This window comes from Notamacropus eugenii, chromosome 2 (assembly GCF_028372415.1).
Source record: "Notamacropus eugenii isolate mMacEug1 chromosome 2, mMacEug1.pri_v2, whole genome shotgun sequence".
Lineage (NCBI taxonomy): Eukaryota > Metazoa > Chordata > Mammalia > Diprotodontia > Macropodidae > Notamacropus > Notamacropus eugenii.
The window spans coordinates 305,608,778-305,630,333 of NC_092873.1; the positions used below are offsets into that span (position 1 = coordinate 305,608,778).

Sequence of the window (21,556 nt, forward strand, 5' to 3'; positions counted from 1 at the left end):
CTGCTAAATACAACTGTTCTCTAAAGCCAGCTAGGCTGGTTATTCACATAGTATACTTTCCCTGCCCCTAACTTTCCCTATCCTAGAAAACAAGGTTCTGGCTGAATACCAACATGAGCCATCTTTTCTTAGGAATTATCTGCATTTCCAAGAAGTGATGCTCATACATGGAACCTCCCTGCACCACTTCTGAGGCCGCCACCTCATTGACCTTCGGTTTTCCCGGATGCTTCAGGACCCCTAATGTCAACTGACAAGAGCAGTTGATGAAGCCTGTTATACCTCGCTGTCCCTTATTCTTACTTCTCAGGTCAAGATAAATGTAATTAAGGCCCCAGGTAGTTCTTGGCCCATCCCCTATCTCTTTCCTGCCCTAGCCACATGGTCAGTACCCATATAGCTCACATCCCACATGACCAGCCATCACTACACCCACCCACGTACTTACCCATGAGTCTTGAGTCTCATGCACCACACAAATTCAGCAGATACCACACACACTTACACACATACACCTACACACACACACACACACACACACACACACACACACACACACTCATGTAGGTCATACCCAGCCCAGACTCCAGGGTAGGCAGCCTTACATGCCTTAGGTCTCTGAATTTTCCCCTCATTCAGCCACCATCCTTCCCATTCTGTTCTGATCCTCCTCTCCTTAAAAACAAACAAAAGGCATCTTCCCTCTCATTTTGGAGTGTATCTAGAGGGACCTAGAATGACTCCCCTTTGGATCCTTCCCTGTTGGACACTGCTACATACCTCAAGCCAAGGCCCCATGAAAGAGTCTCGGGGAAAGAGGCTATAGGCTTAATTAACTAGGCAAGGCCAGGAAGGAGGCTACCTGGGGTTCAGTCTGTGAAGTGGGAGGAGAAAGACAGAGATGCTAAGTTTAGAGGCTTTCCTACCTGGAAGCCAACTACTTCTGTTCTGATGTCCTAGGTTACCCTTCAAGCTCAGCCCTCCTGACTCCCACCCTCTGTCTGGCCCCAAATGCCACAATAGAGAGAACACACAGAACTGCCCGTCTGTTCAGAAGCTTCAGTGGCATCTACAGCATCATCCTTAGAATGAAACAGGGACAATTCATCCATGTGACAGCAGGAAACAGAAGTCCAGAACAGCCAACATCCCTCAGAGTCCATGAGGGTGAATGAAATGGCTAATACTGTTGGGGCACTTTAAGGTTTGCAAAGTGTTTTTGTATAGTATCTCCTCTGCTCCTCGTAATAACTTTGTGGGATAGCTGCTGTTATTACCCTCTTTACAGAAAGAAAAGTGAGACTGACAGGTTAAGTAACTTGCCTAAGGTAACACAGCTATTAAATGTCTAAGGAGGGATTTGAACTCATGACTTTATGACTCCAAATCCCCAAATGGCCTGGAGTGTATTCACTCTGCCACACTTCTCCTTTCTCCCTGGCTCTACAGGGAGCTCCAGCCTTCAACCCTGATGAGACATGAACAGGGGAAAGAGGGAATAAGAGGGGGACAAGAGGCTGGAGAAGTCCTCGGAAGTGGGGGATCCCCTGGGCCTGGAAAGGCTCCATGGACACTCCTCAATCTCTCCCACAGCTGACCTGCCAAACACTACTCTTTAGGGAAACTTTTAAAATTTTTTTTCTTTATTTAGACAGAAAAAAATCAACTTATTAAAAGTAAAACGCAATAAATAAATAAGTTAAGCATTGAGAACTGTTTGAAATTTAGGACTCCCCAGGCTCCCCTTCCCATCCCCTCCCCAATCCACCCCCATCCCTTCCCCTAAAACCTTTTCCTAAAGAAAATGACCAGGTAATAAACCCCTCCAAACCTCCCCTTTTTCCCACCCACATCCCTTCCCACCCCTAACCTTCAAACCAAAGAGAAAAAATTAAGAAAGAAAAAAATCCACGGGGAACATTGTCTAAACTCCCAGAAAGAGAGATGGCAGCGTCCGGGCCTGGCTGGCTACCGCACCAATGTGGTATTTACAGGAAAGGGATCAGCAGAGACTGTAAACATTATTTGGGGGATGGGAGGTCTTTTCTCTTGGGGAAGGGTCTCTGTGGCTGAGCAGAAGATGGGCAGCCCCAGAGGGGACTTGGGGAGGCAGTGAGCTTTAGGGGCTGGTGGCCCAAGTACAGGAATGTCCTAGCTCTAGTTGGGGCAGAGGAGTGAGGGGGAGAGTTTCTGGGACACTCCCCTAGTGGAGGAGAGGCTAGGAATGGGGGGGATCAGAGTCCCTTGTTCCCCTCCTGGGGGTCTGCACAGTTCAAGAGATAGAAGTAGTCCCCTAATGGGGAGAGGTGAGGGAAAAAGGCTGGGCATTGGAGGCTCCAGGGCACAAGTACCACCCCTTAGTAGGAAAAAGAGATGCCCTAGAACCCTCGGAGCTGTGCCCCCTTGTTCCCACTCTGCAGCCTTTGTGAGGTCCAACAGGTGCCAGGGAGAAGGTGGGCACCCATGTGAACTACAGGGGCTCAGTCACATCATCCCTCTCAAGACTGTGGTGGGCATGGGGGGGGGCAGAAGAAAGTTGGTTTGTGAGGAGAAGTGAGGCTAAGTGGAGGTGTCTGTCCTGCTTCCCCAGGACTCATGAAGCAGCTGTCCCCAGAGGGCCCAGCCAAGGACCAGAGCAGATGTGCAGAGAGGGCTGGGGGTGGTCAGTGGGGAAGGAGGGAATGGGGCAATATCCCCTTCCTCTGGCATCTCCAGACCTGTGAATGAAGGAAACACTTGTGAGGCAGAAAAAGCCTGATGAGGAATGAAGGGGGAGGGAAAAGGGGAGAGGTACATGGGAGCGGATGAAGGGAGCTCAGAGCTTGTGGTGCTCAAGGGACGAAGGGAACTCTTAGTCCAAAGGGGTATAGACGCAAGGGGAGGGGAAGGAGCCAAATGAAGGAAAAGAAGCTACAAGAAATCACCAGAGGTTAGTGAGAACACATTCAAACAGCAAATGGGGAAGACTGAGAGTCTGGGGCAAAGAGAAGGGGGGGCAGGGAGGGAGAGAAGGAAAGGGAGAGGGAGGCGGGGACTGGAAAGAAAGAAGCAAGGGTAAAGGAAGACAGAGAGACAGCAATCCATGGGGGGATGTAGCGGAAGAGACTGCGTCTCTGGGGCAGTAATAAGAGTCCAAGAAAGACACAGAGGGAGAGGAGCCTGCGGAGGCCAGGCTGGGGGTCCTGGAGACCTGGGCTGGGGGCAGGGGTTTCCTGGCCCAGCTCCCTGCCTTGTTTCCTCAGTTTTTACACAAGGAAGTCCCAGAGCGAGGAGGGAAATGAACGGAACACAGAGCACGGTCACCACTGTCGGATCAAACACGGCCCGCGTGCTGCCCCCCAGCCCTTGCATCGGGTTGGGGGGGCATCCTCCCCCCACTTCCGCGGCCCCGCCCCAAAATAACAAACATTCGGCTCCAAAGACAACACGCTCGTTCCATGCGACTTACAGGGGCCCGGAGCAGGGGTCCGGGATGGGGGCGTCGGCCGACTTTGGACACGGGCCCTGGGCTGGGGGCCCCCAGGGTGGGGGGGAGTTAAGCAGCCGGGAGTGGGGGGAAAGGGGGAGAAACAGAAAGTGTGGGTATCGTTCTTGGCTTGTGCATTTTAGGGGACTTTGTCCAAGGGACATAAACAATAAAAAATACAACCAAGTCTTGCATCCCTGTGACCCTGAGGTCAAGCTGGTAGCTGCTGACGGCTAACTGAGGTCCACAGTAATCCAGGCTGGGGACTTCCTCTATCTAAAGCAGAACTGCTCCCAAGGACGTGGAGAGTTCGGGCTCTACCTCCTGTCTCTGCACTGCTCCCTCCGGATTCCCCACTTCCCCTCGGCCCCGACCACCACCCTTCACCCCCCAGGCTCCTGCTGACTAGGGAGAAGGGGAGGTGTTGAAGGGGAAAGGCAGGGGATATCCTGGAGCCCACCTGGAGTGCCACTAGACTGGCCCATCTACCCCTAAGTCCTGACCCCCTTACTCCTCTCCAATCCCAAGTAGAACCAGGCACACACACAGACACGTGGACACCAGACACCAGGGGGGCTGAGGGAGGACACAGACAAGGACAGGTACAGCTCTGGAGGCTGCAGCCCCAGGAGCAATTTATTTGTGTGTGGGGGAAGAAAGGAGTGTGCAGGGGAGGACACTTGCTAAGAAGGTCGGGGCGGGGGATGGGAGGAAGACAAGGAGATGAAGGAGAGCTGCCTCGAATCGCTCTTCTGGGAGTATGGAGCGGAGGGCCACAGGGGATAAATGGAGAAGGGGAGGAAGGTGATGGCTGATGGGCTATGGTGGGGGTGAAAAGGAGGATGGAGAAGGGAGAAGAACCCACCTGCTGCCCCTCAGTACGGTCGGTTGGCATCCTTGGGCCGCTTGAGCTGGACTTTGAGGCGCTTCATGCCAATCTGGAAACCGTTCATGGCCTGAATGGCAGCCTGGGCGCTGGCTGGATTGTCGAAACTCACAAAGCCTGGAGGGAGGTACGGAACGGTGGAGGCCATTTAGGCTCTGCCAAAAATCTCATTCAACAAGTGTTTATTAAGCACCTACTATGTGCATGTGCAAAGACCGGGGGACAGAAAGACAGCCTCAGTTAAGCACACTTGGATACACATCCTATCTGTGTCCTTCTCAGGCACCTCTCTAAGCGTAGAGGTTACATGATGATTGCTAAGCCCTTGGTCCAGAGTTTTCTTGTCAGAAATTCAGAAGTCACAGATCTGGACCAAGAGACTGGGTCACACCCCGGGGAGACACAGACAAAATGCCCTCAGCCCTTCCAATTTATGGAGCGGGGTAAGCAGCAGCCACCCTCAAGTCTAATCGTGTCATCCTTCCAGAGTGGGCTCTCCCACAGTTTTCTAACTAGTCCTCCTGACCAGTCTCTGCCCTCTCCGATCCAGCTCCTACATAACTTCCTAAGTGGAGCTTCCAGAGTACTACCTGGCTGAGTCTTACTTCTCAACACTCCTGTGATGGCCAATCACCACTAGTAACAAATACAAACTCCTCTGTCTGGCTTCCAAATCCTTCCCAGTCTGGTCCTCATTGACTTTTCCCATCCATATTTTTTACATGTTACACCTTCCTGCCCCTACTGTCTGGCCAAGCCCACCCTCTCATCTCCATGACTTCATGCGAGTTGTCCCCCAGGTCTGGAAAGAGCTCTGCACATGCTGGCCTCATCCTCCGAGCCATCTTCACCCTTAGCTTACATCCCACCTCTTCCAGGAAACCTGTCCTAACCCCTCCTCATTAATTTTCTGGGTTTATTTTGAATACATGTGGCATGCACTTACATGTCTATGTGTCTTTGGCTCTTCTGACAGAATGGAAGCTGAGGGCAGGGATGAGCTCATTTTTGTCTTTGTAACCCCAGTGTCTGGGCACAGTAACTGCCCCCTAGTGGTTACTTAATCCATATTTATTGACTGACCAGTACTTGGCTAGGCTGGTCCTCAGATCCTAAGACCTACTGGAAGCCCGTCCTACCTGGGGGGACCTCCAGGGACATAGCCATGGCAGGCACTAGAGTAAGACTTAGGCACCAGAGAGAACCTAAGAACAAAAGAGGAAGCCCAAGTGCTCTAAGAAAATCTGGGGAAGGAGGAGAGCACTTTGGGCAGGAGCCCTTAGGGAAGGAGGCCATGCTGCTGGCTGGTTCCCTGCATTCCGCTAGCCAGACTGCCTCTTCCAAGGAATCCTGGATTTCAAAGGAAAGGGAAAGGTCAGGCTCCTCTGCATCACTAACCCTATCTGCTCCCACCCCCATAGGCAAATTCATAACTAAAAGGCAGCTTAGACTTTATCTAGGCCAACTTATGACATGGTAGAGACAAATCCCCTCCACAGGAACCCTGAGAGGTCATTCAGCCAGACTGCCTCTGATGATGCTGAACTCACAATCTCCAGGCCATCCATTCTACCACTGGCTATTATTTTTTAAAATAAGCTTCCATTTATAGAACACTTGCAAAGATTTGCAGAACCCTTTCCACACAACAACCCTGGGAAGTATGTAACGAACACGCGATCCTTCCCATTGTTCCAAGGAGGCTCCTCAGGTCCAAAGAGAAGGGATTTTCCCCAGGTGCTGAGCACCAATCGGAATTTGAATCCAACTCTCCTGGCTCAAGGCCACAGCTATTTCTACCATAGTAGGCTGCTATTAGAAATGGATTTCCTGTTCTCTACTAAAACTGAGCCTCCCTCCAGAGCAACAGGAAAAGAAGACCTCTCATGTAGCAGCCCTCCAATTCAGTTCATTCCACCAAACAGCATAGTATATATTGTGGAAGGTGTAGTAAGTACTGGCAGACAGCTGTCATGTCCCTCACATCCCTGTCTTTTCTTCAGGCCAGACACAGACACTGCTTTCAGCTCTTCTCCCATGGTCAGCTTCTGTGTCCCCACCCAGCAGGACTGTTTAGCCCTACATGAACTAGGCCTAGAACCTCCATGGGAATGAGGCGATGGAGCCAGGAGGATCTTGGGGCTGGGCAGGCTTGAAGGAGAGTAGTCCTTACCAAAACATTTACTCTGATTAGTGGCCCGGTCGACAAAGACCTTGGCAGATATGACATGGCCAAAAGGAACAAACATCTGTAGGATCTCAGAGTCAGTGAACTCCTGGGGCAGGTGATAGATGAAGATGTTGCAGCCATCAGGGCCTGGGGAGTTGGAAAGACGGAGACAGTGACAGAGCAATGGAGAGAGAGACACACAGAGACAGAGACAGACAGAGAAAGACCGAGAGACAGAGAGACAGACAGAGACAGGGAGACAGAGAGGGAGACAGAGACAGGGAGACACAGAGAGAGACAGAGAGACAGACAGAGACACAGAGAGACAGAGAGAGACAGAGACAGAGAGAGACATGAGAGGCAGAGAAAAATGACAGAGATGGCTGAAGCAGGCCAGAGTCTAGAGGTCAGTCCCCTCCCCACCCAACTTAATGCAGGTCCAGGTCTCAGTAGCATTTTTCCCCACTCTCCTCTTCACTTCCAGACATCTGGGCCCCAAACGCTCCAGCAGTAAGATCCTATCCCTGAAGCTCCCCTGTCCAGGCCCCCCATGTTCCTACCCCCAAATACCCCACCCAAAGATACCTTCTCGCTGTTGCTGCTGCTGCTGCTGTTGCTGGGGGGGTGGAGGGGGCTGCTGGGTGACCAGGGCTGGAGGCTGAGGGAAGGCGGGCGTGACCAGGCTGTAGGCTGCTGGGTAGGCTGCTGGGGGAGGTGGGAGGGGAGGGAGAGAGAGCCAATGGGGCTCTCCCTGACCCATGGCCAGCCTTCCCCCCACCTCTTCCCAGTCTTCCCAGAACCGAAAAATGTGAGGAATCAGCCTTCAGTCTCCTGATTTATTCACCCTATCAGATATCTATCCAGCCTCATTTCTAGCCTGCTGGGGTTTCTGTTTTTCAGTGGAAACAGATAATAGTGTCCCAAACTCCCACCAAGTTAGAAGCTGCTTTTACCAAGTCCCTTCCCTGGGGTTCACATCCTTTCCTGGAGGCTGGCCAGTGCCCTGGGCCAGAAGCTCACCTGTGTAGTGCTGCATTCCTGCGTAGGCCTGCTGGAGAGGGTCCACAGGGGCCGCTGGGCTCTGGGCTGGGGAGAACAGCAGAGGGGCTGTGAGAGCCTGGACGGGAAGGCCCAAAGGCAGAGCCCAATCAGGCATGTCTCTGACCTAGCCCACCTGGATAGGGGTGGACACCATTGGGATAGAGGGTGTCAGGGGCCGGCTGCCCGGTGGGCTGGGTGGGCACAGGGCTGTAGCCGTTGACACCCAGGGCGGCAGGGATGGCAGAGACAGGCGTGGCAGCGATGGCAGGAGGGGTGCTGGTTCCTAAGGAGGAGAAAGGGACAGAGACAGAGACAGAGAGAGAAGTAGAGAGACAGATGCATACATACATACGTACACACATACACGGACACACACAAGGAGAGACAGATGGAGAGTCTTAGGAAGAATTTCATGGGGTCCTACTATGAAGGGTGAGGAGGTAAATGCCCCTCACCTCTTGTTCACAGAGCAAAGGGATTCCTGATCCTAAGCCTTTCCAGGATCATTCAGGCCCTCCTAAACACCCGACTCCTTTTCCACCCCCTGCCCCTGGAAGGTCTGACATAAGTCCCCGCATCATTCCTCTTGTGGCTCTCCCACTCCCTGGCCCATCCCTACCTGAGGAGGGGGTAATGGGGGTGGCAATCAGCCCGTTGGCATTGATGGCAGCCATGTGCTGCATCTGCACGGCCGCCATAGTGGCCATGGGGTTGAGGTAGGCACTGTGAGCTGCTACCAGGGCCGCCTGCTGCTGCATCAGCTGGGAGGGTGGGGAGAGGGTGTGAGTGGGGCTGGGCTCCTGGATGTCTCCCCAGTGCCCTCTCACCCACCCACCTGACCAGGCCACCATTTGGTCTCTTCCCAGGGGTGGAGGGCTGGGTGGGGGAAAAGGAAAAGAGTGGAAGAAGGAAGGTACACAGGGTAGGGTTGGGGGAATGGGCACAGAGTAGAAAGGAAAGCTTAGAGATGAGGGCCTGGTGGAGGGAGAGCAGGACTGCAGATGAGACTAGGGGTCAAGAAGGACAAATGAGGAGGAAAGTGGGAGACATCTGATGGGGCAGAGAAGTGAGGGAAGGGTTGAGGTTGGTGCTCACGGCTTGGGTGTAGGCGCTGTAGGCTCCAAACTGGAGGGCAATGGGGCTGAACATGCCCAGTTGGGTGGCCACCTGCTGCATGCGTCTAAGGCCTCGTTCCTTCTCTGTGTCAGCAAATTTTACCACAAGGCTGGATGAGGCGCCCTGGGACAAAGACCCAACAGCAATCAGATGACAGGCAGTGAGCCCTTCTCTCCTCCCTGCCTGTCCTGAGCTTTTTCTCCACAACAGGAGGCCAGTGCCATAACTGAGAGGCTAACATCCTGCTCCCTATTACTAGGGAGTGAGGATGCCCCAAGCTCTGGCCAAGTTTCACTAACAATTTGCTCGATGGCTCTTGGAATTAATCAGCCTAGCAATCAATAAGTAAATCTCTTTGGGACCCTAAAAGGCTCCAAAACAAGGCAAATTGTCTCTGAATCAGTTCACAGTTGGACAAGATCTTAGCAGTCATACTCCATACTCCCCAACCCCAGTGCCTCGAGGGACAGGCCCCTGCTGAACCCTCAACTGTTAAGAGTATCAAGCCTGGGTCTGCCTCTGCAGCTGCCACGCATCGTTCCTGCTTCTGCCTCTGAAGTCAAACAGACCACTGGCCTTCAACCACTTGGGACACCGGGTTCCTTCTTCCATCCCTGTCCTCAGCCTGCTGCAAGCGCTCCTCCTTCCCAAACTTCACTGCCCTTGCTAGACTGATCCCGGCTCTCCAGCTGTGTTCTGACCCAGGCAGAGGACATCTGGACACAGCTTCTTTGGCAAATCCTGTTAATTCCTATGGAACTTGCCATCCACCCTAACTCCTAGAGGGGTACTAACCCCCCACTCTCCCGCCACCCCAGACTCTTGGCAGGTGATGTACTATCTAACTTTCCCTCCTATCTTGTACTTGGAAAGTTGAATTTTTGAACCCAAATGTAAAACTTTACATTCATCCCTATTAAATTTTATCTTACAAGATTTGGTCTGATGTTCTAGCCTATTAATTCTTTGTGGTTCCCAGCAGTCTCCCAAAGCACTAGCTCTCTTACTCCGCCCTCTTTCCTTCCTTCCATAGGACATTAAGAAGGAGCTAACAGACCTGAAGGCACTGGAAAAGTAAAAGTGTTACTAGGGATTTCTAGGAAATTCTAGGGATTACCATGGTCATCATCACCACCATCACATCACCTCTGGATGATCTGATTTGTGGATTATCTGGGGTAGAGGTTTATAATTCCAGCCCCTCCCCCCACCAGAAGCTGCTGCTTCTTTGCCCCCCAACTCTGCACTCAGGGAAGGCACACTCCCTGGTGTCACCAGGTGGGTACCTCCCATCAGCAAGGCGACTGAGAGTCAACAGGCTTTCTTGTGTAAGCCAGGTCAAGGCCACACAGGATGAGGAATGAGGGATGAGGAGGCATGTGGCTCCTTGAAATGCCAGCAGAGTTCTGAGCAGCGATGTTCTGCCCACTGGCACAGATAGCAGATGGCTTAGCTTAGGGAGGGATTTCAGAAAGTAGGAAAAGTTCTCACCGGGAGGGTCCGGCTGCTGTGGAGGGTGTTGATAGCAGCCTGGGCCTCTGCATGGGTCTGAAACTTAACAAAGGCACAGCCTGGGAGAAGGGAGAGAAAAGAGAGTGGAAAGGGGTAATTGCCTTCCTTCCACGTTCAACTCTAGCATCACCTCATCTGAGCAAAGATGCTGGAGGAAAATCCTCTGACTCTCCCCATATCCCCTCCTTGCTGAGGGCCCCATTGGGTCACAGAGCACCGGGGGGACACAGAAAGGGGCACAGCCAGCACCTCAAGGTCTGGGCAGGTTACCTTTGCTGGTCCCATCAGGTCCCCGGAGCACTGTGCACTCATCAATGGTCCCAAATGGTTCGAACATTTTCCTCACGTCTTCATCCGTCTGCTGCTTCCCTAGCATCCCCACAAAGAGCTTCCTGTCTTCTGGGTGCAGGGCGGGAGAAGAGAAAAAGGCCTTCAGACTTTTCTTCCTTGCCCTCCCACCATAATGGAAATATGAAAAGGGAAGGGAGGCAGGCTATTCCTAGCCTACCCTAAGCCCCATGTCTAGCCTGTGTGTTACTCCCTCCCCCTCGATGGGGATATGAAATGGAAAAACTATGGAGAGGGAAAGGAAAAGCCAGGCTACAAGACAAGGTGATCATCTCAGTTCTGCCAGGACCTCAATTTCCCCAACCAAACCACTGGGACAACTACTACTCCTGCCTAGGTCCAAGAACCTTTTGGAAATCCCAGTTTTTCTTCACAGGGGATCTCCCATCCACTCCTTTAGGCTCTGGGTGACCTGATAACTAGGACAATGGGAGGTTGCTGGAGGAATGAAGAAGAAAGATCCCAGCTAAGGAGAGAGCCTACCTCCTCGGTTCTCGCTGTCTGCTGGTTTCACCTGGATAGGCCGATTCATCTGAAGGAGAGAAAATGATGGAGCTGCTGGGGACCCTCCTCCAGTCAGCCTGAGGCAGGGCCTTTGGAGAGGGGGAAGGGGTGCGGAACCCCCAGTCCAGGTCATTGCCCCTCCTCCACAAAGCTCAGGGACTTGGCTTGGGGTCAAGGAGGAGGGAAGAATGAATTGTATTCTTCCCTTGAGATTAGGACCTGGGGAGATTACAGGGCCATAGATGGAGAGGGTATGAGGGGAGGAGATTCTCCTGGGGGGCACAGCATCAAGATTTGGAAAACAGGAGCAGGGATGATGCTGGTATAGTGGGACAGAGCCAACCGAATAGTTTTCAACCATGGCCAGCTCAATTTGAAAAAGCAGGGACTACAGAGGCATCCCGTAAATTATCCAGATTGAGAAATCCCACAGACAACCCTAGACTGAAGACTGAAGGACTGATGGAAACCCCATTGAGGGCTCCAGACCAAGGGAAACCCTACAGATATCTTGGCTTCCTCCTTGCCCCTTCTCTATCCCCCCTGTACCCCTTGACCCCGGGGGAAGGATCTTGGGCAGCACAAAGGGAGCAGATGCCCAGTCACCGTGGCAACGGGAGAATGCACGCCATGGCAACCGCCCACTCAGCCTGATTTATCCATCCCTGTCGCCCCGGCGACCAGTGACGTCATCACTTCTGGCGCTCAGCACACTCAGAGAAGAGGTGGGGAGAATGGGGGATGCTGGGGGCGAAAAATCTAGTGGGGGCTGGGCAGTGGGCACAGCGGAGAGGGCCACGAAACCTTCCTTATTCCAGGGGGAAAAGAGAAGCAAAGGCCCTTTTGGGGGTCAATCCAATCATTCTCCTGCCTTCCCTCCTCCGGTTCTAACACCCAGTTATCTTTTCCAAATGGAGTAATCTTTGAAGATGGCCCGGCCTCCCTCGCAGCCCTCCCCTTCGCACTTCTCCCACCTATTATGAAGTTCTCCTGATCGCTAACCTCCCGACCTCTGGTAGTGGCCTCTTTGTTCAGTCCTTAGTGGAAATGGGTGCATCCTCAGCCCCTCTCTCTTCTCTTGCCCGAGTCCCTTGACCCTGGCAGAAGGACCTTATCTTTGCCCTTTACAGGACGCTTTCTTAAACAGGGAATGAGGCACCTCAGAAACCAGGGAGGAGCCGAGATGACTGTCCATGCAGAGGGCTCTTCTCTGCCTTCCCCCTCACACCCAGGGCCCCCATTCCATCCCTGGCATTCCCTTAGCACTGGGGCTATTTTGTTATAAACAGTGCCTCAACAGTTGACTCAAAGAGAAAACATATTCAATTGCATGTTATTTCACATCTCTTGGGAGCTCCTTCAGGAGGAAGGGTGAAGGAGACAGACAAAGAAAGAGAAGGGACAGCAAGGGAAGGCGAGAAGAGCACTAGGAGGATGTCCTGGGTTCTAGCCTTGGCTTTGTCACAAACCAGCCAGGTGCAGAACATGTCATTGTGGCATTGTCATTTCCCCTCTGGGCCTCAGTTTCCTTATTTATAGAATGAGGAGGTTGGAGTAGACCACCTCTGAGATCCTTCTAGCCCCTTATCCTGTGAGACCTTATTAACTTGATAGAGAGAGGTAAGCCATACCTGCCCATGTCTCCCACCCTTTATCTGTCCCTTTCCTCAGGGGCATTTCCCTCAGTGTTCCCACTGTTTGATTGTTCAGATTTAGCCTGGAAAAAACCCACTTGGTTAGGCTCTGTTTTTTTCCCATTCTCTTACACTTTCCTAACGGCTCCTGATAATACCTAGATCATACCGTGATTTAATCCCTAAACTAGAGGCAGAGAGACCCAGTCCTCTCATGGATCATCAGATCAGAGGGCAGCTGGCAGAGGTGGAGGGGGATAGGAAAAAAAACACCCAAATCCTCTCTCTCTGCTCCCTCCCAAGCAATCTTTGTCCTCTGCCAATCCAGGATTATCCCATCCAATGTAAAGCGGCTTAGGGAGGTGAGGGTGGAGTGTGTGTCTGTGTTTAGCCTCTACTGGGTGTGGAGTGGTTGGGGAGAATTCTTGATGGGTGGTGAACAGGGCATCTCGACCATTATTCTCCCTTTCTTTTCACTTGAACATGAGTAATGACAAACAAGAGATCCTCTCATGACCTGCCAGTCTGCTAGGCATTCATCCCCAAGAGAGATCTAGGATTAAAAAATAGGAATCCAGGGAGTTCCTGTTCCTGGCTCTAAGCTTCCATCACTGGAGGGTACTTCAGACTCTTCTTATGGTAGATAGGGAAACTGAGGCCTTCAGAAAGGAGGCCAGAGCAGGAGGGAATGAGAAGGGAACTCAGGCATCCAGAGAACCCCTGAAAACAGGAAATAAAGACACTTTTCCCTCTCCTCACAGGGTAGACAGAACATAAATACACACATGCTTTGCAGACACAATAAATATCTACTGACGATGATAAATATATATTACAAAGAAGTATGTACACACAAGTGTACAAACACAAGCTTCCAGACACCCAACGCAAGGCTGTTCTCATTCTCTACAAACAACCCTCTTCCGTGCCCCTAAATCCCCCATTTCCAGTCTCTTGTCCCTCCTTTGCCCCAATCCTTCCTGTGGGAGGCTCTGGCTTTGTTAGCTCAGCTTGGCCACACCTGCCCCCCTCCCCAGAGTCCAGATGTGCCCTGTTTACCTGGCAACCAGGCACCCACAAGGGCCCCTGTTCCCTAGCTACCCCGGCCAGGTGACAGGCCTTGTATAGTGCTTCCAAAAGAAGAAGGGGCTATTTATACCTCAGGCAGGTACAGCTTAGGTCTCAGCACCAAAACATAAGCTTTTAATCCTCCCTGCTTAGGGATCCCCCTACCAAGATATCCTAAGTCTATTCACCAAAAGGTGAATCGCTTCCTCAGTGATGCCCAAGGGTCCTAGTCAAGACTCAGGCCCTTCAGGTGGAGATCTATGAACTATCATAGGGAATAAGCGTAGTAATAAAAATCCATGTATACTAATTGGGTGGGATTATTTTTCAAAAGTCGAGTCTCAGGTCAGACCAGAAGTGAAGGTGAAGACGCCATCATGAGACCACATCCCACTACTGAGGATCCAAGGGCCTATGGGGGGTGCCAAAGAGGAAGGACAGTATAGAACCTCAGGCCTCATCCTGACCCATCTGTGTGGAGGAGCTCTTTCCCATCATATTTTAGGCTGAGGAGACAGGGAAAGAGAAAGAGAAGCAAATATACCCATAAAAAGGGGGTCTGTCAGAGGAAGGGACAGTGGGGAGACATTAGGAAGAACTTTCTAGCAGAACTCCTCTTGTGTGTGAGCATGCACACACATGCACACACACAACACACACAAAGGCTGTCTGTGGGGAAACAATGAAGCTCGGAAGGAAGGCAGGTGGCAGGAAAAAAGACCTGAGGGAGGGGGAGGGGGAAGGTACAAAGGGCCAGGCAGGGCCTTGGGCTCAGACATCTGCTCCCCCAACCCATCAGTACCCTTGTCCTACCCCCCAGTTTTCCGGTTGGAGGTATTCACTTTCAAGGCTTACCCTAGGGGTGCCTAACTCATTCCCTGCCCCCCAAGTCTTTGGAAGCCCTGGACTATGCTCCTCAGCATGAAGGCTAATGAGGTAAAGGACACTTCAGCTAGGTGCTTTAGGGCCTACACTGGGCAATCATTAACCTGTCCCCAGCTTTCCTAGAAACCCATCCCCCACTTTATTTGCTCAAGAAAAAGGGAGAATGCCTCTCCTTTCACCATCTTTCCTTCTTACCTGAGCTGTCTCAGAGACCTGGGGAGGGATGCAAGACAGATGCCCACTATCCCCCTATGTGGGCTGGTCCACACTGAACCCGGACCTTTGCCCCTACCAGAGTCACTTTCTCCCTCGGTTTCCTCTTGTCTCTCCCTCCCCAAACTCTCTGATTACTGAAATAGAGACAAAAGAGATGTACACATACACACACACACACACACACACAGGGGAAGAAACAAATGGAGGCTGCTCATATATGAAGTATATCTCAGAGCCACTGAGGAAAGAAGGAAAGGAAAAATGGAAGAGACAGAAGGGAAGTTTCCCATCTACATGTACTCTCTAAAACACACTACTACGGAGAGAGATTTACATGTACAAGTGCATATAATGTATATATGCAGATGCAGGCACATAGACTCATAAGCCCATCTGCCCATGTAGCCATGTCCATTGACTTCATGGGGTTATGATCATCCTAAGGCTTGATCTTTGGGTTAGGGCTGGAAGTACGGGGAAAGTCTAGAGGCTGTCTTCCTGAACTCCTCCTCTCCCTCAGCGGCGCTAATGAAATTAAAAGGATGCAGGAGTGGAGAGTTAAGCATTTGTAAAGGGGTTCAAGTTGGGGGCTGCTAGAAAGGCCTCGTTCCCTCAAGTCCCCAGGTCTATCTTTCTGGCTCTCTTTCCCTATTGTCACTGGGTCACATTCTCTCTAGGAAAAAGAGTAAGATCCACCTTCCATCTCCAGAAAGAGACAGGGCAGAGACCCAAGCAAATGGAAGAGAAGTTAGGACTCAAGAAAGACTCTGGCAGCCATAGGGTGAAGACAAGGGGATACTGTACATAGCAAGAGGGACAGGGACATTTCCTTCCCTTGGGAGAGATCACTTGTCTGGGTGGCAGGAGTGAGGGAGCAATGGGGGGATGGGATGACTGGGGTTGGCAGGGAACTGGCTAGCTTAATGAATCTAGGTTTCTGTCTTTCTGGCCTCAGTCGCCAACCCGGCCCCATGTGACAACCCACCAGACTTGCTGAGATGAAGAACAAAGAATCCTTGTTTGTTGGGGAGCAGGGCCTCCCCTTTGGGGACCCTCTTTGCTTTCCTGGACATGGCTGCTCCAAGCAGGCCCAGTTCCCCAGAATGGCAGAAGGACCTTGTATCAGACCAAAGTCTGCCCCTCCCACCTAAGGCTCCTCCCCAGCTCGTTTCTGTCCATGTCCTGACCATCTTGGTAGTGAGTGTGTGGCCTTCAGCTCCCTCTGCCTGTTATGGGGGCACAAATTGGGCCAGGTTGAGCTCCAAAATGGGCCCGGGATGCTAATCTAGCAGACACTCCCTACCTATTTCTCAGGCCACACAGAAACTGCCCACCCCCTCTGCCTCACGCCCACTCTAGCTACTGCTTCTTTCTTAGCCATGGATACAGTGCCCTTGGGGGCCTCCTGCCTTTTCCAATTGGCATTTAGTAAATCCTAGCAATTGAACATCCCCTTCCTCCACTATGGAATCAGCTAAGCCTCTGGGGGATAACCTTTTCGAGAACTGGGAAGTAGGAAACAGAGGGTGGGTCTACTCTTTATCACAGGACAAGCCTGTTTCCCTGAGAGTCACTAAACTGAGCAAGAGAGGGAACGATAGGAAGGATGGATACTTGACAGAGGGAGGATTTCCTGGTAGCTGGGGATGAGAAAAACTCTTTTGGATAAGCCTGATACTTGGTACCCCTTGTGTATCACTTGGCTTCTGAGTGCTGGCAAGGGGAGGTAGGAGTACCCCGACTAATTCCAAGTACTAAACCCTGAAAGTACTGACCCTGCCAAGGCTGGGACTCACCCCTGGAAGCGTCTTCTGCTCGTGCAGGGCGCTCTGCGCCTTCAGGGCTGAATCGCGGGCACAATATGTCAGGAAGGCACATCCTGGGGGGTGGGGTGTTGGCAAAAAGATAGGGTGTGGGGGTGAGTCAGCCGACCTCTCCTCCCTCCCCTCCCCAAGTGCTTCTCAGTGTGGGGGCCTGAGGGCAAGAGGCCTTCTCTCAGCCAGGGCAAGTCTCTCCCTTTCCTTCTCGACATCTTTTGGCTAGTGGCGGTGGGGTGGGGGTGGGGGTGGGGAAGTGATGAGGGGCACATTCAGTTTCCGGGGAGTTGTCAGAGATGGATGTTGTAGATATGGGGAGAGAAGAGGGCTGAGACCCCAAAGGGAGGGACGTGGGGATGGAGGAAAAAAACTAAGAAGAGGGAGATGAGGCCTTGGATTCAGGAGAAGAAGGGGCACAGAGTTTCCAGCCAAGTGAATGTCACTCTCCCCCTCCCTTAGCTTTCCCTTTCCTTTTCTGTCTCCTTCAGCTCTCTTCATCTCTCTCGTCACCACTATCCTACTACCTTCTGATTTTCCTCATTTCCTAATTACTTTCCAACTCCAAATCCTTCTTTGTCCCTCCCATGGAAAGAAATACGGGTGGGTGGAGAGTGGGCTGGAGGGGCAGAAAAGGGAAAAAGCCGCTGACTGGAAGAACCTCTTTTTAAAGCAGGCCTGGGGGGCACCAGGTGGGGCGCCAAGCCGTGATCTTGGATGCTCACCATGGTTCAGTCCCTGGCCTTCCAAACTTTTTTCCAGCTCCTGATTCCCCTTGGATAGGCCTGGAGATTGTTCTGCCCTCACTCAACTCTCCCAGCTTTCCAAGATTCACCCCCCCCCCACTTCCTGGATATTCCCAGTTCTCACTTCCCAACCCTAGGTTCTCCTTTCCTAAACCTGGTGGCCCTCAATCTAGCTCCTGCTTTTCACCTCAGCTTTTCAGATCTGACCCTTGTTCTCCCTACTGGGACCTCCTAGACTCTCAAGCTGTTTCTGGTCCCTCTTTCTTCATTATTCTTCCTCCAACCCCCCCCAACTCAGATCTCATCCCCATTGCTCTTTACCCCCTTCCTTCACCTTATTGCTCTTGTACCCTATCTTCCCAGCTTTCCAAACTCCTTCCTTAGCTCTGATCCTGAGTCTCTGTAACCCTCCCATCTCTCTCTCTGGACCCCTGACCAGAGCTGAGCTTTTCTGGGCTACTCCATGCTTCTGTCTAGTCTCTAGCCTCCAAGGCCCCCCATCCCCATCCCCACCTTTTTGGTCCTTCAATAATCTTAGCTTGACGCTCTCCCACCTTCCATCTTCCTTGACCCATCCCCCAGAGCTTTTTCAGCTCATCCCCCACACACTCCCTAGTTAATGCCTCCTCTCAAGGCTTGCCCCTCAGCCCCTCACCCTTGTGCAGCCCGGTGTACTTGTCCTTGATGACGGTCAACTCGAAGATGCGGCCAAACTGCTCGAAAATTGGCTTCAGGTCCTTCTCCTCCAGGTGCCTTGGGATCTGCCCCACAAATAGCTTGATGGCATCTGGCTCCTTCATCGGGGCGGCCCAGGAGGAGGGGCCGAGGGGGGCCAGGGAAAGAGGCCCAAAGGCCAGGGGTGCTTCCCGGTGAGAAGGGAGGTGGTGGGGGCCGGGGGCACAGCCGGAGCTGGCTCCCCCTTTGGCCCCCAACCACACGGCCTGGGAGGAGGGGGTGTTCTTCACACAAAGGAATTTGAAGGGGCTGGGAATCCTGAGAGCCCAGGGGTCAGGGGTCTGGGCTCACACTGCTATGCCAGGGGGCATAGCCCAAAGGATTGATCTCCTTCCTAGAGATTTTGGCAGATGTCCCAGGATTGGTGGTTGTAGTGGTGTTTGTGGGTCAGAACCTGGGAACTGAAACTGGACAGCAGGATGCTGAGACTGAGTGCTTGGGCTTGAGAGGGCTAGAAATTGGAGACTGAGACTAAGAGCTGGCTGTGGGGAGGAGGGCCTGAGGGGAGGGGGGCCCTCAAGCTCAAAGAGCTGGAGGCCTTGTTGAGTTGCCTGGAGTGTCAGTGGGGGAGACCCCCGGATTGCTGATTTGGGATAGGCAGGTCCTTCCTTAGCTTCCCCCCTGGCAGACAGCTCCCCTGTGGGCTGATCCTTCTGGTGGGTCCGATGATTCCTGATGCCCAATTCTTGATCTTTGATGGCGGCAGGACTCCAGGGCGTCACTTTGCCCTGTCCCTCCCCCCAGTCCTGCCCCTACCCCCCCACCCACCCCCACCCCCAGTCCCCGGGCCTAGGCGGGCTCCCGGCTGCTCCAGCCGATGAGGCTGCCCGCTTTCCCAGTCACCTGGGTCCTGGAGCTCTGCTCCCCGGCTGTTCTCTCCTCAACAAAAACCTCCCCCTCCACACCCCCCACTCCCACCTCCCTTCCCCTGACATCAGTGACGTCAGCCTCAGGGGTGGACTACAAACTCTCTACCCTGGAGAGGAACGAATAATCAGGCATGAGCCACACCCTCCCTCTATCTCAAGTTTCTCATTCCCAACCACCCCCAGCAGAGCAGCTGGTCCTATTGACAATTACCCCCTCCTTCTCCCTCCCCAACGGTAGTTAGATGTGTAACTAAGAAAGAGAGTTTGTAGAGGAACCCTAACGTAGGGTCCATTGTTCCGGGGCTGGAGCTGTCCCTGGTGCTGGAAAGGAAGGCCCTGGAGAAGGGAGCTGGGGAGAGGGGCAGTGGGGAGCATGGAGTCTAGGGAACAGGAGAGAGATGGGAACCAGAGAGGTGGCCAGGGAGGGAAATCTGGGAGAGAAAAAAAGGTACAGGTAGCAGTAGTGTAGGCTGAAAGCCAAAGGGGAGTGGAAGGGGGAGGGGACAAGAGAGTAGAGTAGGACGAGGGAAAATGGGAAGAAAATGAGGTTAAAGGGAAAATCTAGGGAAAGGGAGAAGGAACAATCATGCGGAGATCAGAGAGCAGTACGAGCACGGGATTTTACTAGTAAATGAGACAGAAGAACCAAAGTTGTCTGGTATATGTGTTATTCTTGTAATCTCCTTAAAGGATGGAATTATTTCATTCATCTTTGTATTAGTATATCACACACACACACACACACACACACACACATACATACATACACACACTAAACATCTGTGGAATGAATGAATGAATGAATGAATGAATGGTCCGGAGAACATCTTCAGGATCTGCCCCTTTTCCCCCTTTTATCCTGTCTTTTACCTTTCTTTATATCCCCAGCATACAGTTGGTGCTAAATACATGCTTATTGATTGACTAACTTTATCCTTTTAAAAGTCTCTTCTAGTGAGATTCCCACATTGAATCAAATAATAATAGCTCACATTTACATACTGTTCTAAGGTTTACAAAGTACTTTCTTCACAACAATATCAAATAGATGGTGCAAATATAACCTTCTGGTTTTACAGATAAGGTCACACATCTACTAGACAGGGCATCCGAGGGCCCGAGTCAGGAATCCCAATCCAGCTGTCCTGACTTCAAGCTAAGCCTCTTTGAATTTCCCATTCTCTCCCGCATGCATTTTTGTAGGTAAATCTGGGATCACTCCCCTCCCCCACAAACACTCTGACTTACAGTATTTCAAGACTTCATTCTGAGAGGTAGCTTGGCTATAGCAGAAAGAGCACTGGTCTTAGTTAATAAACATGTATTAAGCATCTATTTATTAAGCTAGTTGGTACCACTGGGCTTAGGCCTGGGCAGATCTGATTTCAAACCCAGCCTCAGATATTTACTAGATGTGTGACCCTGGGCAAGTCATTTAATCCCATTTGCTCCTCATCTATGAAGGGGACACATTAGAGAAGGAAATGGCAAATCACTCCAATATCTTTGCCAAGAAAACCTCATGAACAAGTCCATGGATCCCAAAGAGTCGGATGCAACTGAACAACAAGAAATATCTCCTAGCTGCCAGGCTGGAAATAAAAAGAAAGGCAAAAGACAGCTCGAGTTAAGAGACCTATTTCCTAATGTTTTCTGCCACTATAACCTTGAATAAGCCATTTAATTCCTCTAAACCTCTGTTTCTTTACCTATAAAACGGGGAGACTAATATTTGCACCACTTGCATCACAGAATTATGAGGAAAATGCCAAGTGTATGTGAATCAGGGACCTTCCAGGTGAGGAAGCTTCTTCTTTCATTGCAAGGCAGCACCTTCTCTGAAACACAACATTGGAGAGGGTGCCCTGCCTGGGGCCTCTCATCCAGAGCAGGCACAGGCAGGGTTGGAACCTGGGTATTTCTACTGCCAGGGCAGTTTTCTAGCTCTTAGGCCATACTACTTTTCCCTATGTGAATTATTCAATTACATGAAACCTTAATTAAGCAGACAGTGTGTTCAGAACACTGTGCCATGTGATGTGACAGGCAGAGTTTAGACAAGACCAAGTCCCTGCCTTCTTGAGCTCCAGCTCCAGAGAGGGATCACACACAAGCAAAGGTGATGCTAACACATGATACATGCACCGCAGGGAAAGGGAAGGGGGAGATTGGCATAGGGGAGTCCTCATTCTTCTCTGAAGAGCTCCCAGTTGCTCCTCACCTAGCATCCCACAATCAGGAGTTGTGTGACCCCTAACCCCTCAGCAGCAGTTACCATTGCTGGCCTTCCACCCAGAGTCTAGCCAGTCCTCCTGGCTTTTGTTACACACATCCATCCTGCCCTCTTCTCCCTCTGGGGCTGGTTTCCTTGAAATCTGTTCCCTCTTCCCTTTGGCTACCAACTACACTGGTAATTCTAGCAGCCTCAGCTCTGCCCCTCTGAGGCTTTACCCATGCCACAGAGTGGGAAATTATGCTCTCTCCCTTTTTTTCTGACATCCAAATCCTTGGAGCATGTGTTCTATGGACTGGAATCACGCATTGGT

General features: G+C 51.8%; 1 protein-coding gene across 7 annotated transcripts; it reads right to left on the reverse strand.

Annotated features, from left to right (window-relative positions):
• Positions 1 to 1,622: 1,622 nt before the first annotated feature.
• CELF3 (CUGBP Elav-like family member 3) lies at positions 1,623 to 18,871 on the reverse strand. 7 transcript variants are annotated; one of them, XM_072644860.1, is made up of 13 exons: positions 18,062 to 18,871; positions 16,643 to 16,725; positions 11,023 to 11,071; positions 10,462 to 10,587; positions 10,171 to 10,250; positions 8,659 to 8,802; positions 8,183 to 8,324; positions 7,697 to 7,846; positions 7,543 to 7,608; positions 7,108 to 7,227; positions 6,526 to 6,669; positions 4,332 to 4,469; positions 1,623 to 2,717 (listed from the first exon to the last, which is right to left on the reverse strand). In XM_072644860.1, the coding sequence occupies exons 1-12, from the start codon at positions 18,204 to 18,206 to the stop codon at positions 4,342 to 4,344; spliced, it is 1,377 nt and encodes a 458-aa protein (XP_072500961.1). In that variant the 5' UTR covers positions 18,207 to 18,871; the 3' UTR covers positions 1,623 to 2,717; positions 4,332 to 4,341. The 7 variants fall into 7 exon arrangements, with proteins under 7 accessions (XP_072500961.1, XP_072500960.1, XP_072500958.1 ...); XM_072644859.1 differs by having other exon boundaries at positions 7,108 to 7,224; positions 10,462 to 10,590; XM_072644857.1 differs by having other exon boundaries at positions 10,462 to 10,590.
• Between the last annotated feature and the right edge of the window lie 2,685 nt (positions 18,872 to 21,556).

Excerpts from the sequence above, each read along its gene's own strand:
- CELF3 (XM_072644857.1), bottom strand. The coding sequence starts at position 18,206 with ATGAAGGAGCCAGATGCCATCAAGCTATTTGTGGGGCAGATCCCAAGG. Across the intron at positions 16,726-18,061 it reads GTACACCGGGCTGCACAAGG|GATGTGCCTTCCTGACATAT; the intron begins GTGAGGGGCTGA and ends CCCACCCCCCAG. Across the intron at positions 11,072-16,642 it reads AGCAGAAGACGCTTCCAGGG|ATGAATCGGCCTATCCAGGT; the intron begins GTGAGTCCCAGC and ends TCTCTCCTTCAG.